The sequence below is a fragment of the Tetrao urogallus genome, assembly GCF_951394365.1.
Source record: "Tetrao urogallus genome assembly, chromosome: 6".
Lineage (NCBI taxonomy): Eukaryota > Metazoa > Chordata > Aves > Galliformes > Phasianidae > Tetrao > Tetrao urogallus.
In genome coordinates, this window is record NC_136819.1 from 52948402 (window position 1) to 52975055 (window position 26654).

The 26654-nt window shown below is 40.7% G+C and overlaps 1 protein-coding gene across 1 annotated transcript in view; it reads right to left on the reverse strand.

Moving 5' to 3' along the window:
* Positions 1 to 26654, reverse strand: part of BRF1 (BRF1 general transcription factor IIIB subunit) — a gene marked incomplete at both ends in the record, with an annotated part of 159671 nt that overhangs the window by 20569 nt on the left and 112448 nt on the right. Inside the window, 4 exons of the mRNA XM_079537219.1 lie at positions 19587 to 19843; positions 21651 to 21706; positions 21804 to 21885; positions 24104 to 24165. Coding sequence (XP_079393345.1) covers positions 19587 to 19843; positions 21651 to 21706; positions 21804 to 21885; positions 24104 to 24165 — 457 coding nt within the window. The remainder of the gene's footprint in view (positions 1 to 19586; positions 19844 to 21650; positions 21707 to 21803; positions 21886 to 24103; positions 24166 to 26654) is intronic.

Genomic DNA, 26654 nt, shown 5'->3' on the forward strand with positions numbered 1-26654 from the left:
TTAAATTCTTTCACACTCCTCCTTGGCTTATCAGCTGAAAAAATAAAGGGCTGAAGGTGCTGACTCCAACGCATGAATATGAAATGGAGCCATTGCTGCAGCTGCGCACAGCAGCCCAGTGCCCTTCCTTCCCAGGGCCTGGCGTATGGAATGCCCAGAAGTGACAATGCTGTACAGCACCCTCTGGATTGCCACAGTGTATTTAAGTTCGCCTCCAGCCTCAGCGGACCCATGGGATCACATACACGCTTCACCATTCCAAAATTACAGAATCACAGAATGGTTGAGGTTGGAAGGGGCCTCTGGAGGCCATGTGGTACAACACTGTGCTCACAGGGTCACCTACAGCCCACAGCGACTAAGCTATTTCTTCAAGCCTATGAATACCTCAAGGATGAAATTCAGACTTGGTTTGATCAGATGTAGCTCAAGAAAGACGCAGATCTCATGATATCTCTTCTGTACCTGGCCCCAAACCTGTATTTTGACTATGCTATCTTCAAACATGGCACTCAACCTGACCACCAACATCTGCTGTTCCACTGAAATCAGCCTTTTCCCTGCTTTCATCCTACTTCTGCCATGCCATATGCAGTTGCTCCACTCGTCCTTGCTTTAAATGTCTGTAGTGTTCACCTGTATGTAAGTTTCTATTGTGAAACTCTGTACCTGTATTTCAGCATTTCCTCCAGATCATCACCATTTTATTTCTTGCTGAAATCATCCTAATGACTCCAATTCTCTCATCCGCAGAAACGAATGGTTCTCCAAGAAAGGCCTAATGCCTCTCTAATCTGTCACGTGGTGCTTCTCCAACATGTGGCCCAAATTGGTCCTTTTGTACAGCCTTATATCTAATTTGCAGCCCGCTATCTCTCTATCTTTTTCAGCCTTATGGCTTTTACAGCTTGTGCTCCCATGTATGTCTGCATTTCAGATTATATTTCTTTGGCTGCATTAGCCTGGATTTTTTCCAAGATGCTCTTTTTATTTCCTGCTCTCAGTTTTTTCTTAGTGGCACTGTTTTGCATGGCTGTTTTCAGTGTTCTTTGCTGTATGACTCACTTTATTGTCTCCTGCAGATTTCATTAGCACAGTTTTCTGTGTCATTATGAAGTAGGACTGGGTTTCACACACTGTTCAAGCTTTCCACTAAGCATCTTCTTGAAAGCTAGCACCATTCTCACCGTTTGCTTGGGCAGATACTGGTACTCCTCAAAGGAAAGATCTTGGGGTAAGAGAATCTGTCTAAACAGTGCAAGTTTCCTGAAGTGCTGGGAGGAAAAGGGTAACGGAGTGGAGAAGCAGGGTATGCTAACATCATTAGCTCCTGGAAGATTTTTTTTTCCCATGACCTGTTTTGTTAGGTATTCAAAGGTAACTTCTGCCAGGAACAGATGGTGTTCAAGCAGACAACTGGCAAGTGGTCTCAAAGAGTGCACTGAGATGGTGTTGTGAGTAAGTCTGGTCAGTTATCCAAAAATCAGTACGAGTACAACAGGAGCTGCCAAAAGGCACTGTTTCTAAAAGAAAATTTAGTAAGTAGGACAAATAAACCCATAGGTGAGTAATTTTAAGAAACTTTCTGAAAGAAGGATGGTGTCTGTTAGCAGCTCCGCAAAGTGTTTGTATCAAATAGTTTATGGATGGTTGGAAGTAAGTTGCTTCCAACTTTGATACGTGCTTCGATACGTGCCCTTATTAAAGAATGTGATAATGATCTTCCAGAGATACGATGACAAAACTAAAGTAATAGACACAAGAAGCACTTTTTGAGAAACATTTTAAACAAACAAGCCTTAATCCTCCATATTCAGTCTTCAAGTGGCTGAATAAATTTCCTCCCAATTGTTACTCCAATATTCTTCTGCTTTAGACCAAAAAAGGCTAACACAGACCTTCAAATGAATTACACTATACATTATTTATGTGTTTCAGATAATCCCTGCTAACTGTCCAAAAAACATCTCATTTGCAGAAACTGCATACTCTCTCAGCATAAACATTACTAATGACAGAAAATAAAACCAGAAGGGATTCATCCCCTTTTTAATGCTAAATATTATGCAAGTAACTAGCAGCTATGTAACCTCAATGCTGCCTCAACACAATTTGCAAAATTGTATACAAAATTGAAAATAAATTGTTAGGAGATTATTCAAAAGAACTATCGCCGGTAATCTCCTAATAAGACGTGCTGCTTTCACCTTCATGCATATATTTTAACACTTTCCCTTGCTGCAGTGTTTCTGTGAGCCTAAGTGCCATGAGGAGCCCATTTAAAAAGAAGTCTCTCCTGCATTACGTCTCAACAAGCCACAGGCTTGAAATATCCATGGAACCGTTTAAAATATTTACAGTCAGCAAGGTCAAGCTGGAGATCCCGGACAGAAATCTATCACACTCTGAGAAATGGAAGGATTCCTTTTCACTCCCACCTCCCGCATCTCCCCAGAAATACATTTAACAAAGACTTCAAAGCACTGTTACAACCAAACCCTGCAAATGCAGGGAAAAGCATGCAGAATGCGTTTTCTCTATCCATAACTGACCTCTCTGCAACACACAGATAAAATTAATCTTTACATGTCCTCTATAAAATCTAGATGGAAGGGGTCCTACCAACAAGATTTCAAGCCTTTTCTATATTTGTGGGAAACAGGGGATGCTGCCAGTGGGAAGACACAGACAGCAATACAGATCCAAGTGCCAAACACTGAAGCAGAAAAGCCACATAAAGCTGTTTACCAAAGATAGCCCTGATACACTATTACTCATCAGGGGATGGTAGGGCCAGAGCAGCAGCTGCACTTCAGACCGTGATGTAATCCCCAGTTCAGTTGCAGGGGCTTCACTAAATGCCCTGAGATTTCATCATCCTTTGGATGACAGGTCCATGTTTCTCTCATACCAGTTCATATATCTAGCATTTAACAGACATGGAGGCAATTCCACAGTTTGGAACACCACAATTCATTCTGAATTTGTGTCCCTAAAGCATCCCTCCTTGGTACATAATCTGTACATGATTTTGGAAGTGATGCCTTACAATGATTTTGATTATTACATGATATTTTCACCATCAAGGGGAAGTTCTGGTTTTCCAGAGGTACCATTCTGAAAAAAATGTTGTTTGCCCTTTTCTCCCACTTAAGCAGTACATGCTCCTTCTTACCCTAACCATAGCAAAACAAACAAACAAAAACACCAGTACAATCACTAACTCAATATTTGCTGGGATCAAAGCAAAAGTTTAAAAACATTAAAGCCACTGAAAGCAAATCACAGGTGACCCAGAATGTCACAACACTCTCAGACAAGAAGAACTGTCAGGAAACTAAAGCTGACAACTTTCCAGCCCATCAGGACACTGGCAGAAAAGGCCTAAAGAAATCTTGCAATTTTTTTTAACAAGATCTTAGTCTGTCTCACAAGTACGGTTTTCCTCTGCCAGATGGTCGATATGAATGCTAATGGAAAGAGTTGAAGCTGAAATAAATCTGCCACTTTTAATCAATCACAGATGACTGTGTCATCAATAAGCGACTCATGTTATGACAAACTCCCTTTGGTTAGCTACAAGCAAAGCTGATGAAATGCATCATGCCTACGTATTCACTGCCAATACTCGGCAACTTTAACACAGGCATTTTGAGGCTTAAAGATTATTTTTCCCACCTACGTATTCATTGCCAATACTGGGCAACTTCAACACAGGCATTTTGAGACTTAAAGATTATTTTTTCCCTAGGAGTGCTGTGATTTCGGATTCACAGTGAAAATTGCTCAAAAGAGCAACAGTTTTTAACTGTTGGAAGCTATTCGATAGTAACTCAGCCAAAACACACACACACAAACACACACCAACCTTAAAAATCCCCTTAAATCAGAGGAATAGAAACCCACTCATGAGCAATGTGCGAGGTGCACTCTCCACTGCACAGCAAAGATAATGGTATAGGAGGTGCTCACAGCGCATCCAACAGTCATTCACTTCACTCTAATCCCTCCACCCATCCACAGACCCCAAAATGTAACATGCCCTTTGTGGAAAGTGTAAATGGGAAGCAGAGACCCAAAGATATCCTTAAGGGAGAAAGTAATGAATCACAGAATCGTAGAATGGTCTGGGCTGAAAAAGACCATCATGATCATCTAGTTGATACCACACAGGTATCAGCTGGGCTTTAGCTACCTGTCACACCAAAAAAACCCTGGTTGAGTTTGCAGGAAAGGCTCACAGAGCCTAAAGAGAGGTGTTGCTCGAGAGGAGAAAGGAAGTGACCAAGGGTAAAATGGTGCAAGTGGTAGAAGCTAAACTTTAATGATTACACAGCTCGCGAGACAGGTTGTTTTCTGTCCATATTTTTAACCAGCTTCCAAATCCACCCTCGATTAAGAATTCTGTCTTTTTGCCTTCACCGACTTCACTGTCCATCAGTGTTTTGAAATATAATTGGAAAAACAAGACTCTAAGATTAGGCTACGGAAATTTAATATTTTCCCAATTTAGAGGCAATATGGCACTCAGTTGCTTGAAAGGAAAAAGAATAAATGAAAAAAAGTTACTACAGCGTAAGAGCAAACAAAGTCATTTCAAATCCACTTATGGAGACACAGGAAATTATAATTAGCCCAAACTTCATAACTTGTCTATCAGCACAGGAATAAGTCTATCACTAAAAATGTTGCTCTCTCTCCACCAAATTATAAACCCCCAGAATCCAACTTACAAAGACCAGAAGTCATCACAAAAACTTTCAGGTTGTTTTTGTGGCTCTCACTGAGCGCAGCTGTGATGACACAGATGCTCTACTTCTCAGGTGCTCTACTTCTTTCTCTTCATCTCCCAGCAAAGAGGGATGAGATCTTTATAATGAACGAGCACCAGATATGAACCAACCACATTTTGCTTTCTCCAAGCTCTTCTTTTCTGGTGTCCATCCAAGCATAACCGTGCTGGACAAGATTGCTGGAACAACATGATCACCTTTCAATATTGTTTTGAAAGAGTACTGTACTCCGAGCACACAAAGAACACCCTTGATCCATTTTATGAAATAATGAACACCAGGATGAGTGTTCCAATATCTTCAGAATTTAAAACGACCCATTTTTAGTCCAGCAATAATACTCTGAAAGATAATACGTTAGAGATATTATAGACTGCCACAGCATCCTAGATTAGTCTCACAGTATCGATCTTCAGGAGACCAAACAGCTGATACGTGAATGTTCCCTGCAGTTTAATCAGTCTGCACCTTTCAGTGTTTCTGAATTATTTCTCGATTTTCCTATTTCATCTTCATTCTGTGCTTTTGAAGTTCTAAGAAAAACACAACTTTTTCCTGTTTGTGCGAATCAAAAGGTCCTTTTCCTAGGTTTCGAGAGAGACTGAAGTCCAAATGGCACCTATGAGCTCAACAAAACAAAAACAGAATAAATAACACTGACAGATAGCTGATACGAGCTAAAGAAAGGCAAGACCATTAATCACAAGGCTATTCCCAAAATTATTGCACAAAAGAAAGGAAGAGAAACTATCTGTAGCAATAGGCATGGAGAGCACGTTCAGTAAGTTATCAGGGAAAGCTGTAACACCCGTTGGCAAGAATTCAGGTATTCTTAAGTGGATTGTTTTACCATTTCCTTCCAAAAGCGTGCACAAAGCCTGAGAGCATGCACTCGACCAACGATGTGCCTCGTTAGGGACTGACTCTCACAACTCCTTGCACACATACCAAAACACACAGCGCCACGTCCAGACAGTGTAAACCAGAGCCAACTGAGGGCAGCGGGACAAAAGCCAGCCCTACATATGTTACAATGCAGAGAATCTTAAGGTGATTCACTAATAAAAAGTTGGAGTGATTGAAATCGCTTATCTAAAACCTTCCCTACCTCACCTTAATGACCTTATTAAAGCAGCTACATTTAAATTCCTCTTTAAAAACTCCCTTAAATATCAGCACCTCCACAGCTCCTGTGACTTTGACCCTCCAGTTATGGTGGTAAATTAAGAGCGTTTAAATCATTTCAGATTTACCTTATTAAGACAGTTTAAATTGGAAGCTAGCCAGATCTCTCCGAAGCTGTGAAGTGGAGCAGCATACAGGAAAGAGGAGCTCTGCTGTGCTCTGGAGCCTGCTTGACTAAAAGCCACATCTTCAACAACAGCCTGAAAATCGTCCTTTACAATAGCCTGAAACTAGAGCCCAGCATGGGTACCCCCAGCCCCAGTATGTCTCCCACAGCTCTTAAAACTATGGGCCATAGAGATGAAGGATATTGAAAGTATGGATTACTGTAATGAAAAAAATCCTGGTTTCATTTGCTTTAAAACGGGTTCTAAAATGAAATCAACAGATACTGAGATTGAAAAGAGAGGGAAAGTAATTTAGACAAAAATGCATCTGTTACTGAAGTTGGCCTCTTGCAAGCTCTCTGCAAAAAACATCTAAAATCTAGATTTCCCTGAGTTGCAAATCCTATCTGCAAATGCTGAACTGTAAACTTGAGTTTTCTGGTCTCCAGTCTTCACTGAAAAGCTAATATAATGCTGTGCTTAATATCTCTTAGCTACCAACACTGCAACAAAATAGTCACTATATACTACTCACTACTCACAGACTCACTCCAGGCTCAGAATTCCCTAATTTAAGACCTGCTTATGTTTTAAAGAATAATTTCAAATTGCAACTCAAAGCTAATAGAAAAACTGCAGCCTAGCAATCACTGGATCTTAGAAATGTTTTCTGCCAATGCTCCTGATGAGGTAGAAATAAATGCAGAAAAACTGCATCTTCCTGCAACAGCTATTTAAGGGACCTTTTCTGTACAACTTGTCTTTTTTATCTGTATCCACATACGTACATATATATAATGAATATATATGCGTGTGAATATATGTATGTATATGCATATACATACATATATAAAATCCAGAAACAGAAGATTACCACGTGCTGAAAGACGCAAGAACTATGAATTTTATCCACTCCTGAAGAGAACTGAGGAAGCACCTGAAAATATCGATCCAAGGAAAGCAGCCAGCCCTCCATCCAGCTTTGGGCAGATGACTCAGGGGGTCGGGCTCCCCATCCATCACACAGGAGATGTGCATTGTTCAGAGCAGGCAGAGGCTGCAGACTGAATGCCTGTCCGACAGCAGTGGTGCTGCTCTGTGTTGTTGGTGCCAGCGGGTGAAGGCTCCGGAGCAGGCAGGCTGCTGCCTCCTGATAAATCACCCCGAAGCACAATGGGACCCTTGGAGACAACTGTGTCTGTGGGTCCCTTTTGATGTGAAGAGCTTTCTGATCTCTTCAGGTTGGATAGACAGAGTGGCAGCCAGGGTCTGCAAAGGTCAGCAAGATGAGGTTTGTTTGTATAAAACAGTCACCTTTCAACCCAGAGCTCTCCAGCTAGTAAGTCACTTGCCGGTAAGTTACTTTACATTATATAAAATTCATGATTTCTCATGGCTTATACTCAACTCACTTCACATGGGACTCACTTCATTAGTTACAGGGAAAAAAAAAAACAAGCATAAACCCACAGGTTTAGAGTCCTTAATTAGACATTTATTTTCCTTTTCCTCCATCTCTCTGTGCAGTGTAACAGAACCACAGAATCGCAGGGGTTGGAAGGGACTTCAGAAGATGATTGAGTCCAACCCCCTGCTAAAGCAGGATCCTGCAATAGGTCACACAGGTATGTGTCCAGACAGGACTTGAGTATCTCCATAGAAGGAGATCCTATAACCTCTCTGGGCAACCTATTCCAGTGCTCCATCACCCTTACCATAAAGAAGTACTTTCACATGTTAGCATGGAACTTCCTATGTACAAGTTTTAGGCCATTACTCCTTGTCCTGTTGTTACAGAAGGGCCTGGCCTCTTCAATCCTAAACAGAACTAAGCATTGTCATTTCATGCTTTTAGTGTGCATGAATCAGGCTTATGTTCACGAGATGTAAGGCACGGTCTATCTGAGCTGTAAAACATCAACGTATTCTGACCAGTAGCTCATCAAAAGCATTCGGAAGGAACAAAACTGCATAGAAATGTCATATACAGATCAAAATTGATAACAACATTTTGGCTGTATAGAATAGTTTTGTAATTCTTGCTATACGTTATGCCATAAGACCAAGAATGTTCACAAAGCATCTATACACAGCACCAGACTGAGCAAATGAGGTATATCAATACAATCTTACATGGATTCTATGAAGCACTATTGTTAAGGACACTTTCTTAACCCGGTTAAACCAAATTCTCTTGCTTCCCCGACTCTTTCCTGGTGAGAAGGAACAAGAATATTAAAACAAAACAAAACAGGAAAATGCAAATATGGCTCCCCAGATGAAAAGTAGCTTCTGTGTCTACAGGAATGAAAGGAAATTTAAGTCATTTGGAGCTACAGAATCACCAAGGGTGGAAAAGACTTTCAAGATCATCCAGTCCCATCATCCACCTACCACCAGTACTTCCCCAATAACCACGTCAGTACAACATCAGAACATCTCTGTATACAGAATATTTCCTACGAAGAGACTGAAGCTTTTTCACCAAGTCCTCTCTTATAGTTTAGGAGTACAGTGTGTTCTGATTTTAAATGTAAGTCATATAAAAAATTATTGGGTCTTAATGTCAGATTTTATGTTCCTGATTATCCAAAGGTAAAAATCTCATTTGGACTTGACCAGGTCATAGGAAAAGAAAGGTCGTATTTCACCAATGCATTTAGAGGATTTGAAGAGACAGAGCCTGTATCATAAATAAACACATCAGCAATAAACATATGGCACATCACTGAGAGACAGTAATGATCCTAATGTCCCAAACATCGCCTGGAGGAGGAGGAGAAGAGGCTGCAGACAGCACAGCCTGGTGTAGGAATGCCCATAAGAAGTCTACAGGAGGCATCAATGAGTGACATGAGCAACCCAGAGTGCTCTCCTACCTGAAATGCTCCATAAAAAAACTGCACAAAGAGTTAACTTTTCTTCCACTTTGTTCCCATAATCTTTTTTTTCTGCAATATTTTAAAAGGTATGAATGAAGTGCAAACATGTTTAAGACGTGCTATATTTGCTGATCATTTTTGAAGCCAATATTGCTTAATAAAGAATGCTTGCACACAGTTAATTTGGCAGAAAATAAATAGAAAAAGAGCAAGTAGTGTCTAAACCAACATTATTGAAGTAGTGTGCTTAGGCACAAAATTAACCCATGGAGTGACTTTTCAACTCAGTAACTGGAAGGGCCCACCTGCAGCCTCCAGGAGCTGGGCAGCAGGTGATGCTCACTGCATATCCCACCTTCCTGCCCTGCAATAACCAGTCCTACATCCTAGAACACCCAGTTTTCTGCTGTGCTTCTCTCCATCTAATCACTTGATTCTACGCTGATTTTAATCTCTGCTATTAATTCATCAGCTGATTGATTGATTGAACTGCAGCTTTAATGTGATGATTGTGTTGCTCAGTGTTTTCGTTAGGATTCCAAGTTATCTGCTTCTTTACTGCTGCATGATAAAATCCATGCAGTACACAACGCCATTTTTCTATTAAAGCTATCAGACCACCACTCTAGTCAAGCAAAGATAACCATATAAAATAAATACTCCAGCCACTTCATTCTCCTTTCAAATCTATACATTGTTCCTTCAGATTTCAGATCCCCAAACGCTCAGATTAAATAGATAACTTTTAAAAGACAACTATGCTGTCAATATATTTCTTTCATATAAACAGCACATTTAAAACAGTTTCTGAATACAGACAGCAGACGATCAATGTATGCCCAGTACTTCTGTCCTGAATGGGACCTCAGAGCACTGTGTCCAAGGTTCTTCCTATGCTTGAACGTTCAACTTTGAATATCAATACAGATTCCAGATCTGTCACACCACGTGTCTCTCATCACATCCTTTCCCTGCCAGCTATCACAGCCGTGCTTGAAAAGAAATATCTCCACACAGTTGTAGTTTTTGACAGCTGCTGAGGCACGGGATGCCTTGCAAGAGCACAAAGAATGAGAGGATCTTCACTTGAATGTGCACTGGGAAGATGGGCTGTGGGACTTTAGGTCCATATATACTACATTCTATACCATCCCATCCCACCTCTGCAGCAGCACAGGTTTCTTCTCTGGTGTAAAAACATGGAAAGAGGAAAATGTATGCAGAAGTCAGTGGTTTGCTCCCTTGCACCTTTCTGAGTCACACGGTGGGGACCTGTATGAGAGGACACGTACTGCTCTAGAAAGACTGGGGAAGTTAGCTTGGTTGCTGCAAATGTTGAACACAGCAATCACTTTGTTCAGTCCATTGCTGGAAGAGGGTGCAAATGCTGGGCTGGAACTTTTGATTTAGAATGAATTGCAAATTCAACAACAGGAAAGTTGAATTTGCTGTATATATCTTCCAAGAACACATTTAGAAATAATCTCAATGTGTTTTATCCTATTTTTAGTAACAAATGCAATAAGGTAAAACTGAAATCAGTCAGCCTGCCAGCAACATCACTGGGTAATGGAACAGCACTTCCATAAATGACTGAGATACAGAACAGTGGCCCATTTAAAACTAATTATTGCAGATTCTGCTAAATATTCTGCGAGCAACACAGTACCTCAAGTTTTACAACAAACTGCCATAACTTTCCAATATTTTATCCAGCTGTGGTGAATGAGCAGCAATCACAGCCACATGATGATTGCCAGTTACCCTGTCTGGTAATGTACACAAACATCAAGAAATAAAATGCTTCCCGTAGCTGCTCTCCTGGTTTGAGTATCAATACTGAAGAATAATGTATGGCCTATCCTACAGAGAACAAGGCAACTTTTGACTTGTTTTGTCCCATTTCTTTGAAGAACTTAATAAATATCCACTGAAAACTCAACTTCATTGGCAAATGTAAAGCACATCAGCTTTAGTCTTCCTTTGTATTATATAAAGAAAATTAGCAAATACATACTGTGAACAACAGTATCAACAAACAGACCCTTCTGGACTAGAATCAAGGAAAATATAAATTCAGAAATCAACCGTTTTCCATTCATAAAATAAAAAAGAAAGCATAAAAATCTACAAACTAACGATGTGAGCATTTCACAGCAATCGAGCACTCCTGGCTGTGGCAGCAGAACATAAACCTTTAGCTCTGGACAGCAAGAACCACTGCACTTTGTATTGCCTTCCTTCTTCCCACTGCCTTCCTCCCCCAAATCACGTACAGCTTCTGCTGAGACACTATTGAAATGTGCATACATATTTATATTAAGCCTCCTGCTAGACATACCGAGTCCAAATTGGAAGAAAAGGATCATAGAGCATTTTCATCTAATAAACCTGAAAATGAGAATATAGACAAACAAGGAGCTTGCAAGACAAGTTTCATGCAAAATTATCTTCCGGGCTAAAACTGCTCCTCTTCGGTCTTCGATGGAAGATGAAATTACTTGAGACAGTCTCAAAAATCCATCTGCATTTTTGCACTGCCCAGCTGACCTCCCCTGGAATCTGACAAGGAGACGATTTTCTTGAGTGGGAGGCGGAAAAGCAATATCCAATTTGTATTAAACAAACAACAAGGCTGCTGTGAAAAGAAGGAGCTTTGACCTGGGTATGGGCCACGAGGTCAGCCAGATCAATGCCTTTTTAGTTTTAAATTGAAGGCCTTCTAATTATTGTGGGTAAATGGAGCCAAGCGCTGAATTTGGCAGAAACTTGTTACAGCTGAAACCCTCACACAACTCTACACGTGTCTTCACCCTATCTTGAAGGGTTTATTTTTATAAGGTTCTCCAAGTATCTCGTAAGATTAAACAGCTCAGGAATACTCCTCCGCAGTGGCACCAGACCGTATTCCCTTACGCTTACACTAAGCCAAATTCTGACAACATTAAAAGTCTGTACTATAAAATTTGAATGCTCTTAATGAACGATGTACAACTAGGGATGATTTGCAGCATCACTGAACTTACATAAATTGGTTCACATTGAGAAAGCTTTTTAATGCTATTTCTCCTATCATTGAGCCATAGCAGGGGCTTTTGTCTCCGATTATATTTTACAGAGAAAAAAACACAGACAGCTTTGTTGCAGTACTGAAATTTCAGTATTTTAAATTCCAGTGCTCTAAAGCAAATGACTCCAGAACTTTTACGGAACTCATCTTCTAAACAGCTGGAGTAACCAGAGTAAACATCAAGTCCTGACAAACACTCCCAGCTGTTGGATGGATAGGTTTGGGAAGTTTTAAAAGAATCTTTCCTTCTGTCTCATCTCAGTGTAAAGAGTTGGAGGGAGAGGAACACTTTTCTCCTGGCTCCTCTATCCCAGGTGTCTCACCGCTGCCTAGCTCTGCATATGCACAAGTAGTGCATGCAGAAGAAATGCATTTCTCCTCCCCTGTTCTCACTTGGTGAGGAGGGAAGCACTGAGGTCATCTGATTTGAGCACTCATAGATTTTAGCATACATGTTCACTTTACCAAGTGTTGGGCCTGATGAGTTTCTCCCCAGCTCTCGCCTCTGGTTTATCTCCTTACGAAAGGCTTCTCAGCTCACACGAAGAGCAGGAACCAGCACCTCCAGCCAGGCTACAACGTTCTGATGGGCTTTACTAAATCAACTCCTCAAACTTACTGTGAACAAGCAAATAAATGCAGGTCAGCTGCTTCCAAGGCCTTTGGTAAAGCTCTCCCCTAGACAGCCACATTTGCTAATGCAGATGCATGAATTGAAAAGCAGAGGCTTGGAAGGGCTGAATTCATTTCTCCTTGGCTTTGGTTTTTTTTTTTTTTTTTTGTAAATGAAATGCTAACCATAATTTGCATAAACGTGTCCCTCTAAAGTTACAAAACTGGAAAATACTTGCAGGATTTATTTTAAGTGGTGGTACTTATCAAATGTCACCGTTTTCCTGTTTAAAATGACTAATCATTTTGATTAACCTCTGATTTAAATGATTATATACCACAGCAAAGCACAAACATACATCAAATTACACTCCACAGAATTTCTCAAAGCAGGAATCACATAAGAAAACAGTTATGTCGGAGTGGTTGGAGAATTTATTTACCAAGTGCAGAAGATTCAAACTGTGCAGCCATATGCCCACATGGGAAGGCTCTTGCATGCACACTCACACCCAGGAAATAGAAGTGGATAATCCCACAGCCAACAAGAGGGTGCTTTAGGAGGAAACACCAAAACGCCAACGAAAAATAATCGTGCAACAGAAGAAACTCCTAACTACCATCTCAACACACGCTCCCAGTATCTTCTGTAAGGAATTTTGTCTCTGTTGGGAAATTTGTGCTAGCACGTTTGTCACATAAGAAAAGACGGCCTGAAGCACTGCGTAAAGATGAGAAATAAAGTTTAATATCTCACTTTGAGTAATACATATGAATTCCAAGCCATGTAATAAGACTTCAAAGCAGAGAGGGAAAAAAACAGCCTATCAAAGGTAAATTAGACAAAGAGCTGAAGGCAATACTGAAAAAATAAAAATTAATGGTGGAAAAATTAAAGAATATAAAAACACTCTTAAGATCTCATCTCAAAGGACCAATTTGTAAGGAGAATACATACTGAAGTTGGTACAGAAAAGACTTTCAAAAGCCTCACATCTGCCAGACATGAGGACTTCTCCCTACTGAGCAGCAAAGCTTCGTGACGAAGAGCTTGCCCATGGATATCCTCACAGATGCCTGGCACCCCACCAGGCCCCACTGTGCCCCCTACAATCAAAGGACCTCTCAGACACCCTGTTCCAAATCTCTTAAACTATTGCTGCAATGTTATTTTTCCTAATTAGAGATTCTGAAACAACTCGCTTCTATACACAATGAATCAAGGATATACAGATGTATACATTCTTGAATTAATGAACAACCATTTGAGTCTATTTGGTATAAAGGATAGCTAGAAACATAACAGAAATATCACTTTCAGGGTTTTGCAGACATTCAGGCATCCCTTGGAATACTCAAACTGAGTTTTGTCTCATGCTCTGGATTGATATAAGCAATCTGGAAAAACCGAGTTCGCCCTCTTCCCCTCCACAAATACCAGTCTGATAATATAAAATAAACTAAAAGTACTGTGCATTAAAAAAAATAAATCTGTCTGCTTTGAGTTTATAGAAATAAATCATAAGCCATAGCAAATGTAGAACAAGCATCATGGGCACTCAGACTTGCAGATGGGTTAGCAGCAGTGCAACGGTACGGCACTCAGCACCTGCCTGGGCAACACAGCTGAAAATAAAGAGTTGTCATTATCAGTAATCCTGGATGTGGGGCTTCTTCTCTTCCTATTCACAGGAAAAGAACAGACAGGTTCTGCCAGATGCTCGCAGAGTTAATAATTACATGGAAGAGGCAGTGTTGGGCCAAGCACATTGCACAGCGCTTGCTGCCCTTGCACATCCAGACCAAGCACCCAGTAAGGGACAAAGCCTGTAGCTGCCAATGCTGTTTCTCTAAAACAACTCTACCGAAAATCAGTAAATTAGGCTTCTGCTCTTATTTTACCCCTTACGGGAATCTGACTTCAATCAGAGCCAAGAAAGTACCAGGCAACATATTGTGAGATGAGATGCCAAACATGAGGCTGTAGAAAGCATCCTATATATTATCCCTCTTAATAAAGGAGATTTTTCATACAGTTATAGAATCACAGAATGTCTCATATTGGAGGGGACCTTAAAGATCACCTAGCTCCAATCCCCTGCCATAGCAGGACTGCCATCCCCCAGCTCAGGCTGCCCAGGGTCTCATCCACAGCTTCGGACACCTCCAGGGATGGGGCACCCACAGCTCTGGGCAGCAGTGCCAGGCCTCACCGCCCTCGGAGTAAAGAATTTCTTACCTAACATCTAAGATAAATCTCCCCTCTTTTAATTTAAAGCCACTCTCTCTTGTTCTATCACTATCAGACTGTATAATAAGTCGGTCCATCTCCTGCATGTAAGCCTTCAGGTATTGGACGGCATCAATGAGGTCTCCTCAGAGCCTCCTCTTTTCCAAGCTAATTTTTCTGGGGTTGTGACACCCCCTGAGAAGTCAACAAAAACATAGCTGGAGCAGATGCTAAGCCAAAGCATCCCTTAAGGCCAGGACTGAGTCCCACAGCCCCAGGCACTGCTCCCTGCTGGGGGGAACATTACCAGCCAAAGGACACAAGTGAGACCATGTAGAGAACCTGGTGGTGAGACTCAAAATTTAATCAAACCTGAAATCTCTACCAAGGGCTTTTGTCGTATTTGCAGCAAGCTTGATTTGGCTTTCTATTATATATTCATATGCTTCCATTCAGAACAACCTTGTTTCATTACAGTGGATTCAACTGTGCTTTGCAGTCCTGCTCCACTTCTTCCAAGGCAAATTCTTTAGGAGATTAACCTGACACATTTATTCCCCTGATGATATATCCCGTCCTCTCTAATATCGTTACCGATTTCAAGTACACAGCAATAAATGGGCATAAAATTTTTAAAAAGTAGTGACTTGAAAGCTTTTTTGTTCCCACATTTTCTTGGAACAACACATTTCACTTTGCAAGCAAGATTCAGCTCAGGCAAATACAAAATAAATTATTTAGCTTTCAACCAAAAGCTCGCAGACTCTGTTTTTAGTGGACTTGAAGCTCACACTGGAGTTTAGGTTTTAAGTAGCTCAAAGTGGCAATTGCTCTTCGCTAGGAGTTCAACACATTCATCTTCTGTGACGCCTGTTTCATATGCACAGAAGACATTAGTGAAGATAAAATGTGCAACTGGTAATTGAAATTAAAGTTGCAATCTCTATTACGGTAATATCCACTGTGCCACATCTCTGTAACACACAATGAAACAGCTTTTGCTTCTGAAGCAGCAACCACGATACCCATCGGAACCAAAAGAAACCTTGCCTGATGCGCTGAGAAATGCAGTGAAATATACTCACAAAAAAAAAATTCCTAAAGTTGCTTACATCGTTTTTACTATTTTTACATTCTCTTGACAAATAGATTAAGTACAACTCCAGTATACTTAGGGAAAATGTGTCTGTAAAAAAGCATCTCTTTTTCTTACACTCTGAAAGTGGCACAGTATTCAGTTCTTCACACAGAGGGTGGTGAAGCACTGGCACAGGTTGCCCAAGGAGGCTGTGGATGCCCCATCCCTGCAGGCATTCAAGGTCAGGCTGGATGTGGCTCTGGGCAGCCTGGTCTGCTGGTTGGCGACCTGCACACAGCAGGGGGGTCTAAACTAGATGATCACTGTGGTCCTTTTCAACTCAGGCCATTCTGTGATTCTGTGATTCTACTCACAGTAAAGAAAACTGTTCAAAAATCCAGTTTGCTTTTGAAAATACTGGTGAATATGGACATGCTCATCTAAAAAGGGTGGACTCCGCACCTTGGAGTTAATTCTTTCAATGTACCTTCCTGAGGAAATTTCAGAAACAATTCCAAGATTTCTAAATTGGGAATTTTGAAGGAATAGTGTTGAGATATGTTCTTTGGCTCCAAGTAACTATTAAGTTAATGCTGATTATAATAGCTCTGATGTGACTCTGATGTGACTATGCCACTGGCGCATGCTCCCTGAGGATAGTTAGCATTCAACAACTTGCAAATCAACAACTTTTTACAAGGTTTAACAGTCCAACACTGCTAACTAACTACTATTTTACATCACATTAGAAAACAAAGACACTGCACCATGTCTGGCTGTGGCAACCACATCTTCAAATGAAGATCTGAAGTCCTCTTCCCAGAAATACAAGTGCAGCATATTTTACAGCAAGAGACCATATGAAAAATGGAGATAAACCTCCTGCTTCCAAGGTGCTACCTATTGGACAGGAGCATGGTTTCTGAGACACGTGACAAAGCCAGCTGTGTTTATAGGACCTCTGCTTGCACATAGAAAGCAATCAAATCTACTTTCCCAATCTAATACCTTTACTGGAGTAGTGCTTTAATCACCAAGAAGCAGTACTCCTTTCCTAGCCCTAATTGGGATCAGGACTAAATCAGCTGCTCTTTAAATCCTGACTACATCTCACACAAACTAAAGGACTGCATCAAAGCACCGTTATGCAAGGTGCTGCTGCAGTCACATAGAGCTTGCTAAATATTTCAGACATATAAAGCTGAATAGGCTGGACTGTAAATCACTACAAACCAAAACAGTTAGCAAGAACTCCACAAATGCCTCCTGGATAACGCTACATTATGTGCTTCAATCATTTTCTAATGAGCAATGTTCCAGGTTTTTATTATTATTAATTGCATATAAATTGCCATTATTTTTGTATCACTGGGAAAGTATTTAGCCATTCACCTCTCAGAGGAACAATGCTGAACAAAGGAAATGAATGCATGGCATATTAGAACAATACAAAACACAAAAATTTATGCATGCCATTTAAAAGACATGGCATTCAGACTACTAGCAAAAAAATCAAAAGTATGTCATAAATCTTTCATGGTAAGAAATAAAAAAACGAATGGTTTGCCAAGTCCTTGATATTATTTAATCAGAAATGTTGCCTACTTCTGGAGTGCAAAATCTTAACCACGTATCTGCATGTATCACCAACCTTCTCTGAAGTGCTATGCTGCAAAATTCATTGTATCTAAGATCTGCTAATCATCATCAGGAAACTGTTATGCATCTTAAGGACATACTTTAGGCACTCAAGAGGAAAAATAAACACATTTTATTAGCTGCTTTTGGAAAATACTGATTTGTGTATTTATTTAGAAACCTTTTCAAGTTGCCCCACTGTTAAATTAAATATTTATGGCATGATTTTCCAAAGAGTTTAACACCTGTTAAGGTGCTAAGGGTTTAACCTGCTGGCTTCAACAGGAGCTGCAAGTGCCCAATGCTGTTGAAAAGCAGGCCAGGAGGGACACAGGATGGATGTGCTGAAGCAGCTCGGGTGTTCGTGTTACTGCTAAGTCCTGAAAAGCAGTGGGTCTCTTACAAGCCCATACTGCCCATCACAGCAATCCATTTCTGCAACTGCATCAGAGCTGTGTTTCACTAAAAATTACAGAAATATGACTCACTATACCTGTCAAATAAAAAAAACATACGTCAGTGCTGTGAGATAATCCTGAATGCATCTTTACTTTCCTTCTATTAGAAAATGTGTGTGTTTAGGTCATTAAAGATGACCTGAAGTAGCAACTTCTGTAGGATACTAAAATCCTCAGTGAGTAATGAATTGGAAAGCTGTTGATATTAGAGAGGTGAGAAGCTGAATGAGGACAAAGCCATTTTGATAAAATACAGTATAAAGAAGGAAGAGCAGAAAAACAAAAGACGTTTGTTACACTCCAAAGATCTGTATCCCAGTGACAGTGAGACTAGACACAACTTTGGCTGAGAAGCTAAAAGCATTGGCCAAGTGCAAACCAGGTCATAATCATGGGTTTGTGTAGAGCCATGTCCATAGCAGCTGCACCTCCACAGGTATGCTACGTCCCCACTCCTTTGCTAATGGATGAATTCTCACACCTTGTGGTTGCCTTTCTCTCCCCAAAGCTGCTTCATTTAGGAAGGGAAAATATCACATCTGAAGCACCTCCAGCTGCAGCTCCTTCCTGATTTTCACTTCAGACAACCCCAAGCCTCCCATGAGCCCTGCCCACCTCAGTGCTGCTGCAGGCAGTGCTATCACTGACCCCAGCTCTCTGCTCCCTCCATTCCCTCCCCTGCCCTTCACTCTCCAAACAACAGTATGAAGACACCATCTAGCATTTCTGTACTAAATCTCTGAATTTCCTGGTGGTGTAGAGCTTGGAAGCAGAAAAACAACATCTTTTAGGCAGTAAATAAATATCTAACAACTAAATAAGAAATTACTATAGAGAGAGATCATCCAAACGATCATCCAACACGATTTCAGGAACTGCAGGCTAATAAAACAGTTGAATATTGCAGATAGGACACATCAATCTCCTTCTACACATTACAGCACACCACAAATCTGCCCAGCAAGTCTGACTATTTTGCACATTAAAATAGTAGCTTTCATCGCACTATAAAACATTTGCAAATGCAGACCAGAAAACCGACGAGCATATTTACTGTAAAGCTTTATATCTGTGTCACCAATTAACAACAAAAGTTTGGAATAAAACTAAAATAAAAGCTAATCAAAACAGCTAGCTGTCATAACAGATGGGAACTGTATTTTTCAAATGAAGCAAAAAGCCAAAGCTTTTGAGCATTTAGTGTCATGTCAGCAGATACAGACAACCCAGAAAGGGAGGACACCAAATGTCAGGGATATATGAAGAAAAGCTGTTTGTGGCCCAAAGATTGATGTTTATGAATTTCCACTGATTTTTTTTTTTTTCTCCAGAATGATTAACTCACACCAAAACAGACCTTTGATATGCGAACCATAAATAAGTTTCCACTGTGACACTGCAGGCAAAATAAATAAAAACAAGACCCCAGCATTATTTTAGCCTCAGACAAATGTTTCAGTACCTACATTGTCTGGCTCAGAAAGATACATAGACAGTCTCACAGACAGATATAGAAATGAACAATTGCAGTACCTTTTTCCCACACTGTTTACAGGGCTGGCTATATTCCTACTGGCAATAGATTTTCTTCTTGACAGCTTCTTGGTGTTGGTGCTGTCATCAGTGCTGTCATCCTCTTTCTTTGGTGTGTTACTTCCTTTGCTGTTCAGGTCCCTTAGCACATTATAATTAATTTTACTTGAGATTTTCTTCTGTTCTAACATCTTTTCAATTGCCTCTCCTGCTGTGCTGGCTTGAATTGGCTCCCGCTTCTTTGCAGCTTTCTTTGGCTTAATTAAAATATAAAATTAGTGATGTAGAAACAAACAAAATGGTTGTGCACAGAAGGGCAACCTGTGGCTCAGCAGTCCCTGCACAGGTGCTGGTGACTCGGGGACAGGATGGGCGATGGGGCTGAGCCAGGTCACACTCTCTGGCCTGGGGCTGAGCAAGACTAAGGCTAAGGGACTTCTCTTTCTACAGGAATTCAGTGCAGGCTTTCCCATTTTTGCCAAATGCCCACACAGTTTATTACAAATTCTTTACTGCACATTTGTACCGCTGCCAGAAAAGAAACGTGGGCCATTTCTCACATGTGAAAAAAGTGGAGAGAGCTCCCGTTACGGGAATAGGGACCTTGATAACATCACCCAGCATGTAAATAAATTCCTCTGTTAAAACTACCTTCCAAGTGAGAGTGAAGCTGGGGCACTTCCCTAGGCACTGACAACAGCATTTCATATGAAGTCCAAAAGCTGCACATCCAACTCTTCCTCAAAATAGAAAAAAGTCAAGAAAATTAGCAGCGGCTTTCTAAGCAATAATGCTGTTGGAGAGGAAGCAGGACGCTGCAGCAACATCACCTGCCCACAGAGAGAGGCAGCTTCCCTCGGCCAAGCACCGCAAGCCCAGCGCCAACACTGCGCGGCAGTTTGATGCTGCACAGACCCAGACAAAGAGAAATGACACCAGGGAACACTTCTATCTGGGACCGGTGCCTAGCTAGGTACCAAAAAAAAAAAGATCTTCTGTTTCTCATTCAGCCCTTTCCTTTTCAAAGGAAGGTTTTAACACCAAGCTCCGCAGGAGATTTATTTTTTAATGTATAATAGCCCTTCTGTTTACCTACATGGGTCAAGTGCTACCTTGAAATTGGAAAGCACTATATTAATCAAGTTCTACTCGAGCTGTCAGAAACAATACAGCTAGAGAAAAACTCCTGTGTTGTCAGAACAAAAAGGTGGGTTGTTCGGGCAACTTCTCAGTGCCAGAGAGTTATACAATTCTGAAAATTGCTGGTAGAATTCCACGGCCCTGGAAGGGAGGGATGAATGAGAAACTCTGAAGCATAAAACAGTGTTTCATTGTCTGGTTTTGTTTTTACTATTGAAATACCTAGGGGAGGTAGGAAACTCTGTCTTTCACATTAGCCAGAAAAGAAAGATACAAGATACACACATTAAAAACGAACACGGATTTCAGTTGCATGTGGAAGATTTGACTTGTCACTTGCTCAATTACACAAAACACTAACGATATAAATTGTGAATATATGGCCAATTAGGTTGCTTTAAACTGCTAAACATGGAGACAGGATGAGCCATTTGTTAACTTAACCATTGCCTTCTTTATGAAAGGTACAACTAAATACTTCTTTAAGTGGCTGTAACAAAGACCTCTTCAGTTGTCCATAAAGAAATCATTATAGCAAGAGCAGAGGAAGCTGCTAAAGTTAGGGCAAGTACAAACAAATTCCCCATGCACACATTAAAAAAGTCAGGCATGTCCTAAGAACTGTATTTAAATAAGTGAGCATTTAGGGCTGCAATCCTAAATGCAAGAACTAGCTCTGATTTTACCATGCACTGAATTTTTTCCTGAGAGTAGCTCAGAATAGACATTTGGGCAAGAAAGTGTTTTACTCATCACCTGAGAAATTATAGTGTTCTATTTATGTAATGCATAGAAATATACTGGGTTTGGCTTGTTTAGTGGTGACCCATCCCTTTACCCCCACATCCTACACAGGGTGATCAACAGATACAAAGAATTTCCAAGACATTTTCAAACAGACACAATTAGCACACAGTTTGATACCTTGTGTTCCTTATAAATCCCAAGTTCTTTCTCTTTTGCTATTCTTGCTTCCTTTTCTGAAAGATGACAAAAGGGTAACCAGCATGAAGATTACACAGACTGCATATTTCAGCAACCCTGGCCAAAAGAAGAAATTCAGTCCTATCCACTTACCTTTTTGTTCCTTCAAATAATCTGCATTTTCTTTCATCCACAGCTCTGCTTTTATCTGAGCTTCTGTTTCGTTAAGTATATACTAAAAGACAAAACAAGTTCATCTGCTTTCAGAAATCGACTTAAAAATCATAGTGCAAAACTGAACTGAAAAACCACTAACAAGGTCAATTCATATTTTATTAAAAAACAAACAAACAAAAAAGCATGAAAGAAAACACGACCAAGATGCAACCATCAGAGCATTTCTAGCAAATTCTACAGCTGGAAAAACAACGACCTGCTTTCAAAACACAGTGCTGGCTTTCCAAATTGTGTTGGGGTGGTCGACAGTCATCCAGGGCTCATTGTACATGATTGTAATACTTGATCCATAATTAATCTGGAATGATCTTGTTTTTATGATCTTTTTCAGATGATGTAAGAGAGTGTCATGACAACATGGCAGTCTGCAAGTAATTCTGAGAGGTGATGGTGGTCTGTAATTCAAAACAGTATGGGAACCACTGCCTTGCACTACCAAAACAGAAACATGTGTCTTCTAGGTAGGTTTCTGGGAAGGTTTAGGCACAAAATTATGGTCTGAGTGAATGAAAGCAGCTAAGTTTGTTGGAGGTTCAGTCCTCTAGACTTCAGAGAGCTGGGTGCAGTACACACATCTAAACTTCCTGCAGTTAACCCCACTAAATCACAGCAACACTGTTAGTAAGCTTGGAGCTGTAAAGCAACTAGAACTACTCAAGTAAATCACAGGAATAAGCAAATAGGTGGGTAGGTAGGCAGCAAGCAGGCTGGCAGGTTGCTAGATAGATGTCCCCTTCAATTTCTCACACACAAATATAAGCCCAGCTGTCTGCAAAGCAAAGGTTCTGTATGGCACATGCTGTCTGGCAATGAAGAACTTCTGCAGAATGGAGAAGAGAAACCAGATAATCTTTCATAAAGAAGACAATTTACTTGTAAGCAATGGACCCCAAACTTGTAAAACAATGTTTAAGTGCTAGAAGAACAATCTAATTTTCTCTGTCTTACAGGATTTAGTAGTCCAGATTTTCTCTGAAGTAAAATGTAGACAGAAAAATTTGATGAGAAAAGTAACTCCAGGCAAATGGCACTAATGTAGGGAGGGGTCCTTCCTTGGACGGCAAACGGAGCGAACAAGCAGCTGCATAGGTGCTGGTTTATCAGGCCACTATTTCACTATTTCATCTGTTTCTATTAAAGGTGGTCATAATAGTAAAACTTCCTCATAGCTCAGTTATTCGTCTTTCTTATGCTTTTAGCGAGTTCATAATCTTGGGCTTACAATATTACAGTCTATTGCCATGGAAATGAACATGAGGTCATAAAAACAGAGTTATGACCTCACTAAGGGCTACAAAGTGGAGAAAAGGTGCTTTTTTCTTTCTCCGTTTTTGTTTTCAAAGACTGATCTGCTCTTTCGAAGCCCTTCAGAATCAGCTCTGGGAGCTTGCAGGTCACCAGCTTCCCTGCCCTCCTCCATCTCGTGCCTACTCCATTTCCAACATGCTCTTCCTCACACCCAGCTCAGCTGACCGCAGGCTGAGCATTTGCCTACCTCTCCATTCCTCACCAAGAATAGTCTGCAAATCAAGCCTGATTCTCAGCAATCTTCTATGAAACCCTTCTCCAGTGACTCTGTACCCCAAAAAGCAGTTTTTAGTACCAGCGTTATCCATTCAAATTGCACTTTTCATTTCCAACTCTCATGGCGGCTGAAGAGGACATCAGGCCCTGATGGGAGGACTCATGCATTAACCTGCTGTGTGCCCTTTAACAGGCCATTTCCACAGCTGTCTTTTATACTCAGGCTGTTATGGGAAGGGTACCTTGTGCTGCCACACAAATAATAAGTCCAGAAGATGCTACGGGTATCTTTTTAAGCACACAGAAGCTGTATGTGCTGCTTCTACAGCATGGTTTCCATGGCAGCCTCATAGGATGAATATATTGTAATTACATAATGATTTTAGAGATCCACCAAACTTTTAAAAGTTCTTCTAAGAATAAAAGGCATTCTAAAACATAACTACGCCAGCACAGTATGAAAGCAGCTGCAGCAGTCCCATACATACATAAAATAAGCACTAAATTCACAGGCTTGCATGAATATTAGCTTTGACCCCAGATCACTGAAATCACTTGAACCTCTCTATAGATCAGAGGCAAGCACTGCCAGAGTGAGGAGGCAGAGATGGAGAGAATACACCAGATAAGAACCATTTTTTTCTTTCTCAGATATGCAAACGCAGAGAGACTCGGGATAAAACGCATCTTACCCTATCTATTTCACTGTCGTCAATTCCACTGAGATCTAATTCACCATCTCCTGTATTTTCACCTACATAAAAGAACACATTTAATTAGCTAGATGTTTCTTCAAAATCAATTGCAATTCAAGTCCTATGGTAAAGTAACACTTTGCCTTTCCTTCTGCACTCATCGCAGTGAGGTTTAAGATATTGTTGAGTATTTTTCATTCGAGGGTATCCACACCAACATGCACCACACTGAACTAATTTATAATTCAGGACTCAGTATGGTTCTCTTTAGGACCAAAAATCCAGCACACATTTCCAAGTGTCCTTTTTTTCTTTCTTTTTTAATTTATAGCCACATTTTTTCACCATGAACCTGGAGAAGCCATTTCAGATGACACCATTTTTCATTCACCATAACATGGATTTCTCCACCAGAGCCTACATCCTGGTGATTTATCTGTAAATTACGGCTTAGAAAATATTTTCTGTTTACAAGGAAGCAGCACAAACCAGTGAATAATACATCACACTGACAGTCATACCATGGCTCTATTCTTAATTCTGATCTACAGTCATTCGAACCATCTAACTCATATCAGTTCTGTAAAAATTATGCATTATTTTTTTCAAAAATAGGAATTATGAAAACATTTCCAAACCTTAAAATAACTTGAAAGCTATGGAAGGGTCTAAATGAATGTGCAGCAATAATGAGTTTCTGTAATTACAACATCACTGTCATTTTTATAGCTACGTATTTACTAAGACTTCTCCCGAAAACAAGAATTTTTAAGATTCATTCCATTCATTAAAAGTCATAACAGCAAAGAACTAAGATCTAATTTGGGACCAGCACAACTTGCAGCAGCAAAATTGATTTTCCACATCATGTTAATGTACAGTAGTAATATACCATTAGTATTGTCCAGGTAGAGAAGAAAATACATTATTCAACACAGACTTATTCTGAGGAATGAAGAAAACCCCTTGGCCATCTCCATTACATCTAATCAAGATTGGACAACAGGCGACCCAAGCTGATGATGTGCAGGAAAAATAAAGTTTCTGCAATCTGCAACAGCAGGAAATTGTATGGAACGCCTTAGTAACTTCAGGGACATGGTTCCCCATTCCTGAGCACATGCCCCTCAGCTTCCCAAGGCTGCTGAATGTTTCGGTTACCTGGGCCGGTGGCTCCTTGCAGAGCAGAGAGCAGGGCCCTAAGGGGTATCAGATGGAGCCAACAAGCAAAGGGAGGAATTCAGAGCATTCTTGGGAGATACAAGTGATCCTCAGCTTGGCAGAACCCAGGCATTAAAGCAGTTCCTGAAGTACATAAAACCATAGGGCTGGAATCCAACCCAAACTTCTGCGTAGGAATGAGGGCTGAGCTCTTTGAGGTGGTGCACAGGATCAGCCCTACAGACATTACTGGTATCAGACACAGAGCACTTACAGTTTGCTTTTCAAAATTCAACTTAATCAACAGAAAGTTTTTAATTCTTTCCACACCAAATCATACACAGAATGCCTTTCAACCCAAAGAAAATGTCCTGATGCAAGGAATCGCCCAACACTTTGATTTTCTTCTGAGATTGTTTCATACAGTATCAACTTTACCAATTTGGATAATCTCATGCAAATATGACTGAACAAGCTTTCAGGAACGTATCTCACTGATATTACATTTAGAAATTAACTATACTTTAGAATCCCAGAGTGTGAAAGTTTTGCTTTATGACTGTTATAACTATTAACTACGTAATTGTTCAGCACATATGCTTATCTTCTGCTCTTATCTCTACACTAAAGTGTGCAGTAAGAGCACACCTTGCCCTGGGGCCTCCAGCTCCTCATTCAAGCACACACTATCACAAACACAGAGATGTGACCCAAGGATGCATGGCTGGACCTTCTCTCAAAGAGTGGTGATGCAGTGGCACAGCTGCCCATGGGGTCACCATCCCTGGAGTTGTTCAAGAACCGTGGAGATGTGGCACTGAGGGATGTGGGCAGGGGGCATGGTGAGGGTAGGTTGGACTTGGGCTAGATGACCTTAGTGGTCCTTTCCAGTCTTAATGGTTCATAGAATCATAGAATTGCAAGGTTGGAAATGACCTGTAAGAACATCTGGTCCAACTGTCCTCCCATTACCACTGCTACCACAAGCTACTAGATCATATCTCGTAGCTGCTCATCCAGACCTCTCAAACACTGCCAGGGATGATGACTCCTCCAGCTCCCTGGGCAGCCATTCCAGTGCCTGACCACTCTCTGAGAGAAAAAGTTCTTCCTTATATCTAACCTAAACCTCCTCTGGTACAACTTGTGGCCATAACTAGACAACAGAACTTGGTTCTTTGACTCTATGAAAGCATGCCTTCATACGAGGTTGGAAAGGAAAATCAAAGTGAGAAAATACATCCAAGTGGTTTGTTACCTCTTTAAAATACCATTAATACAACTGACTGGAATTTTTTAGCAAGCCGTAATCATGCAAAGCACAAAGAGGATTGGTTGTGTGCTGCATCCCCAACGGGAGGCCGGGGCATCCAGCCGAGCACCACTG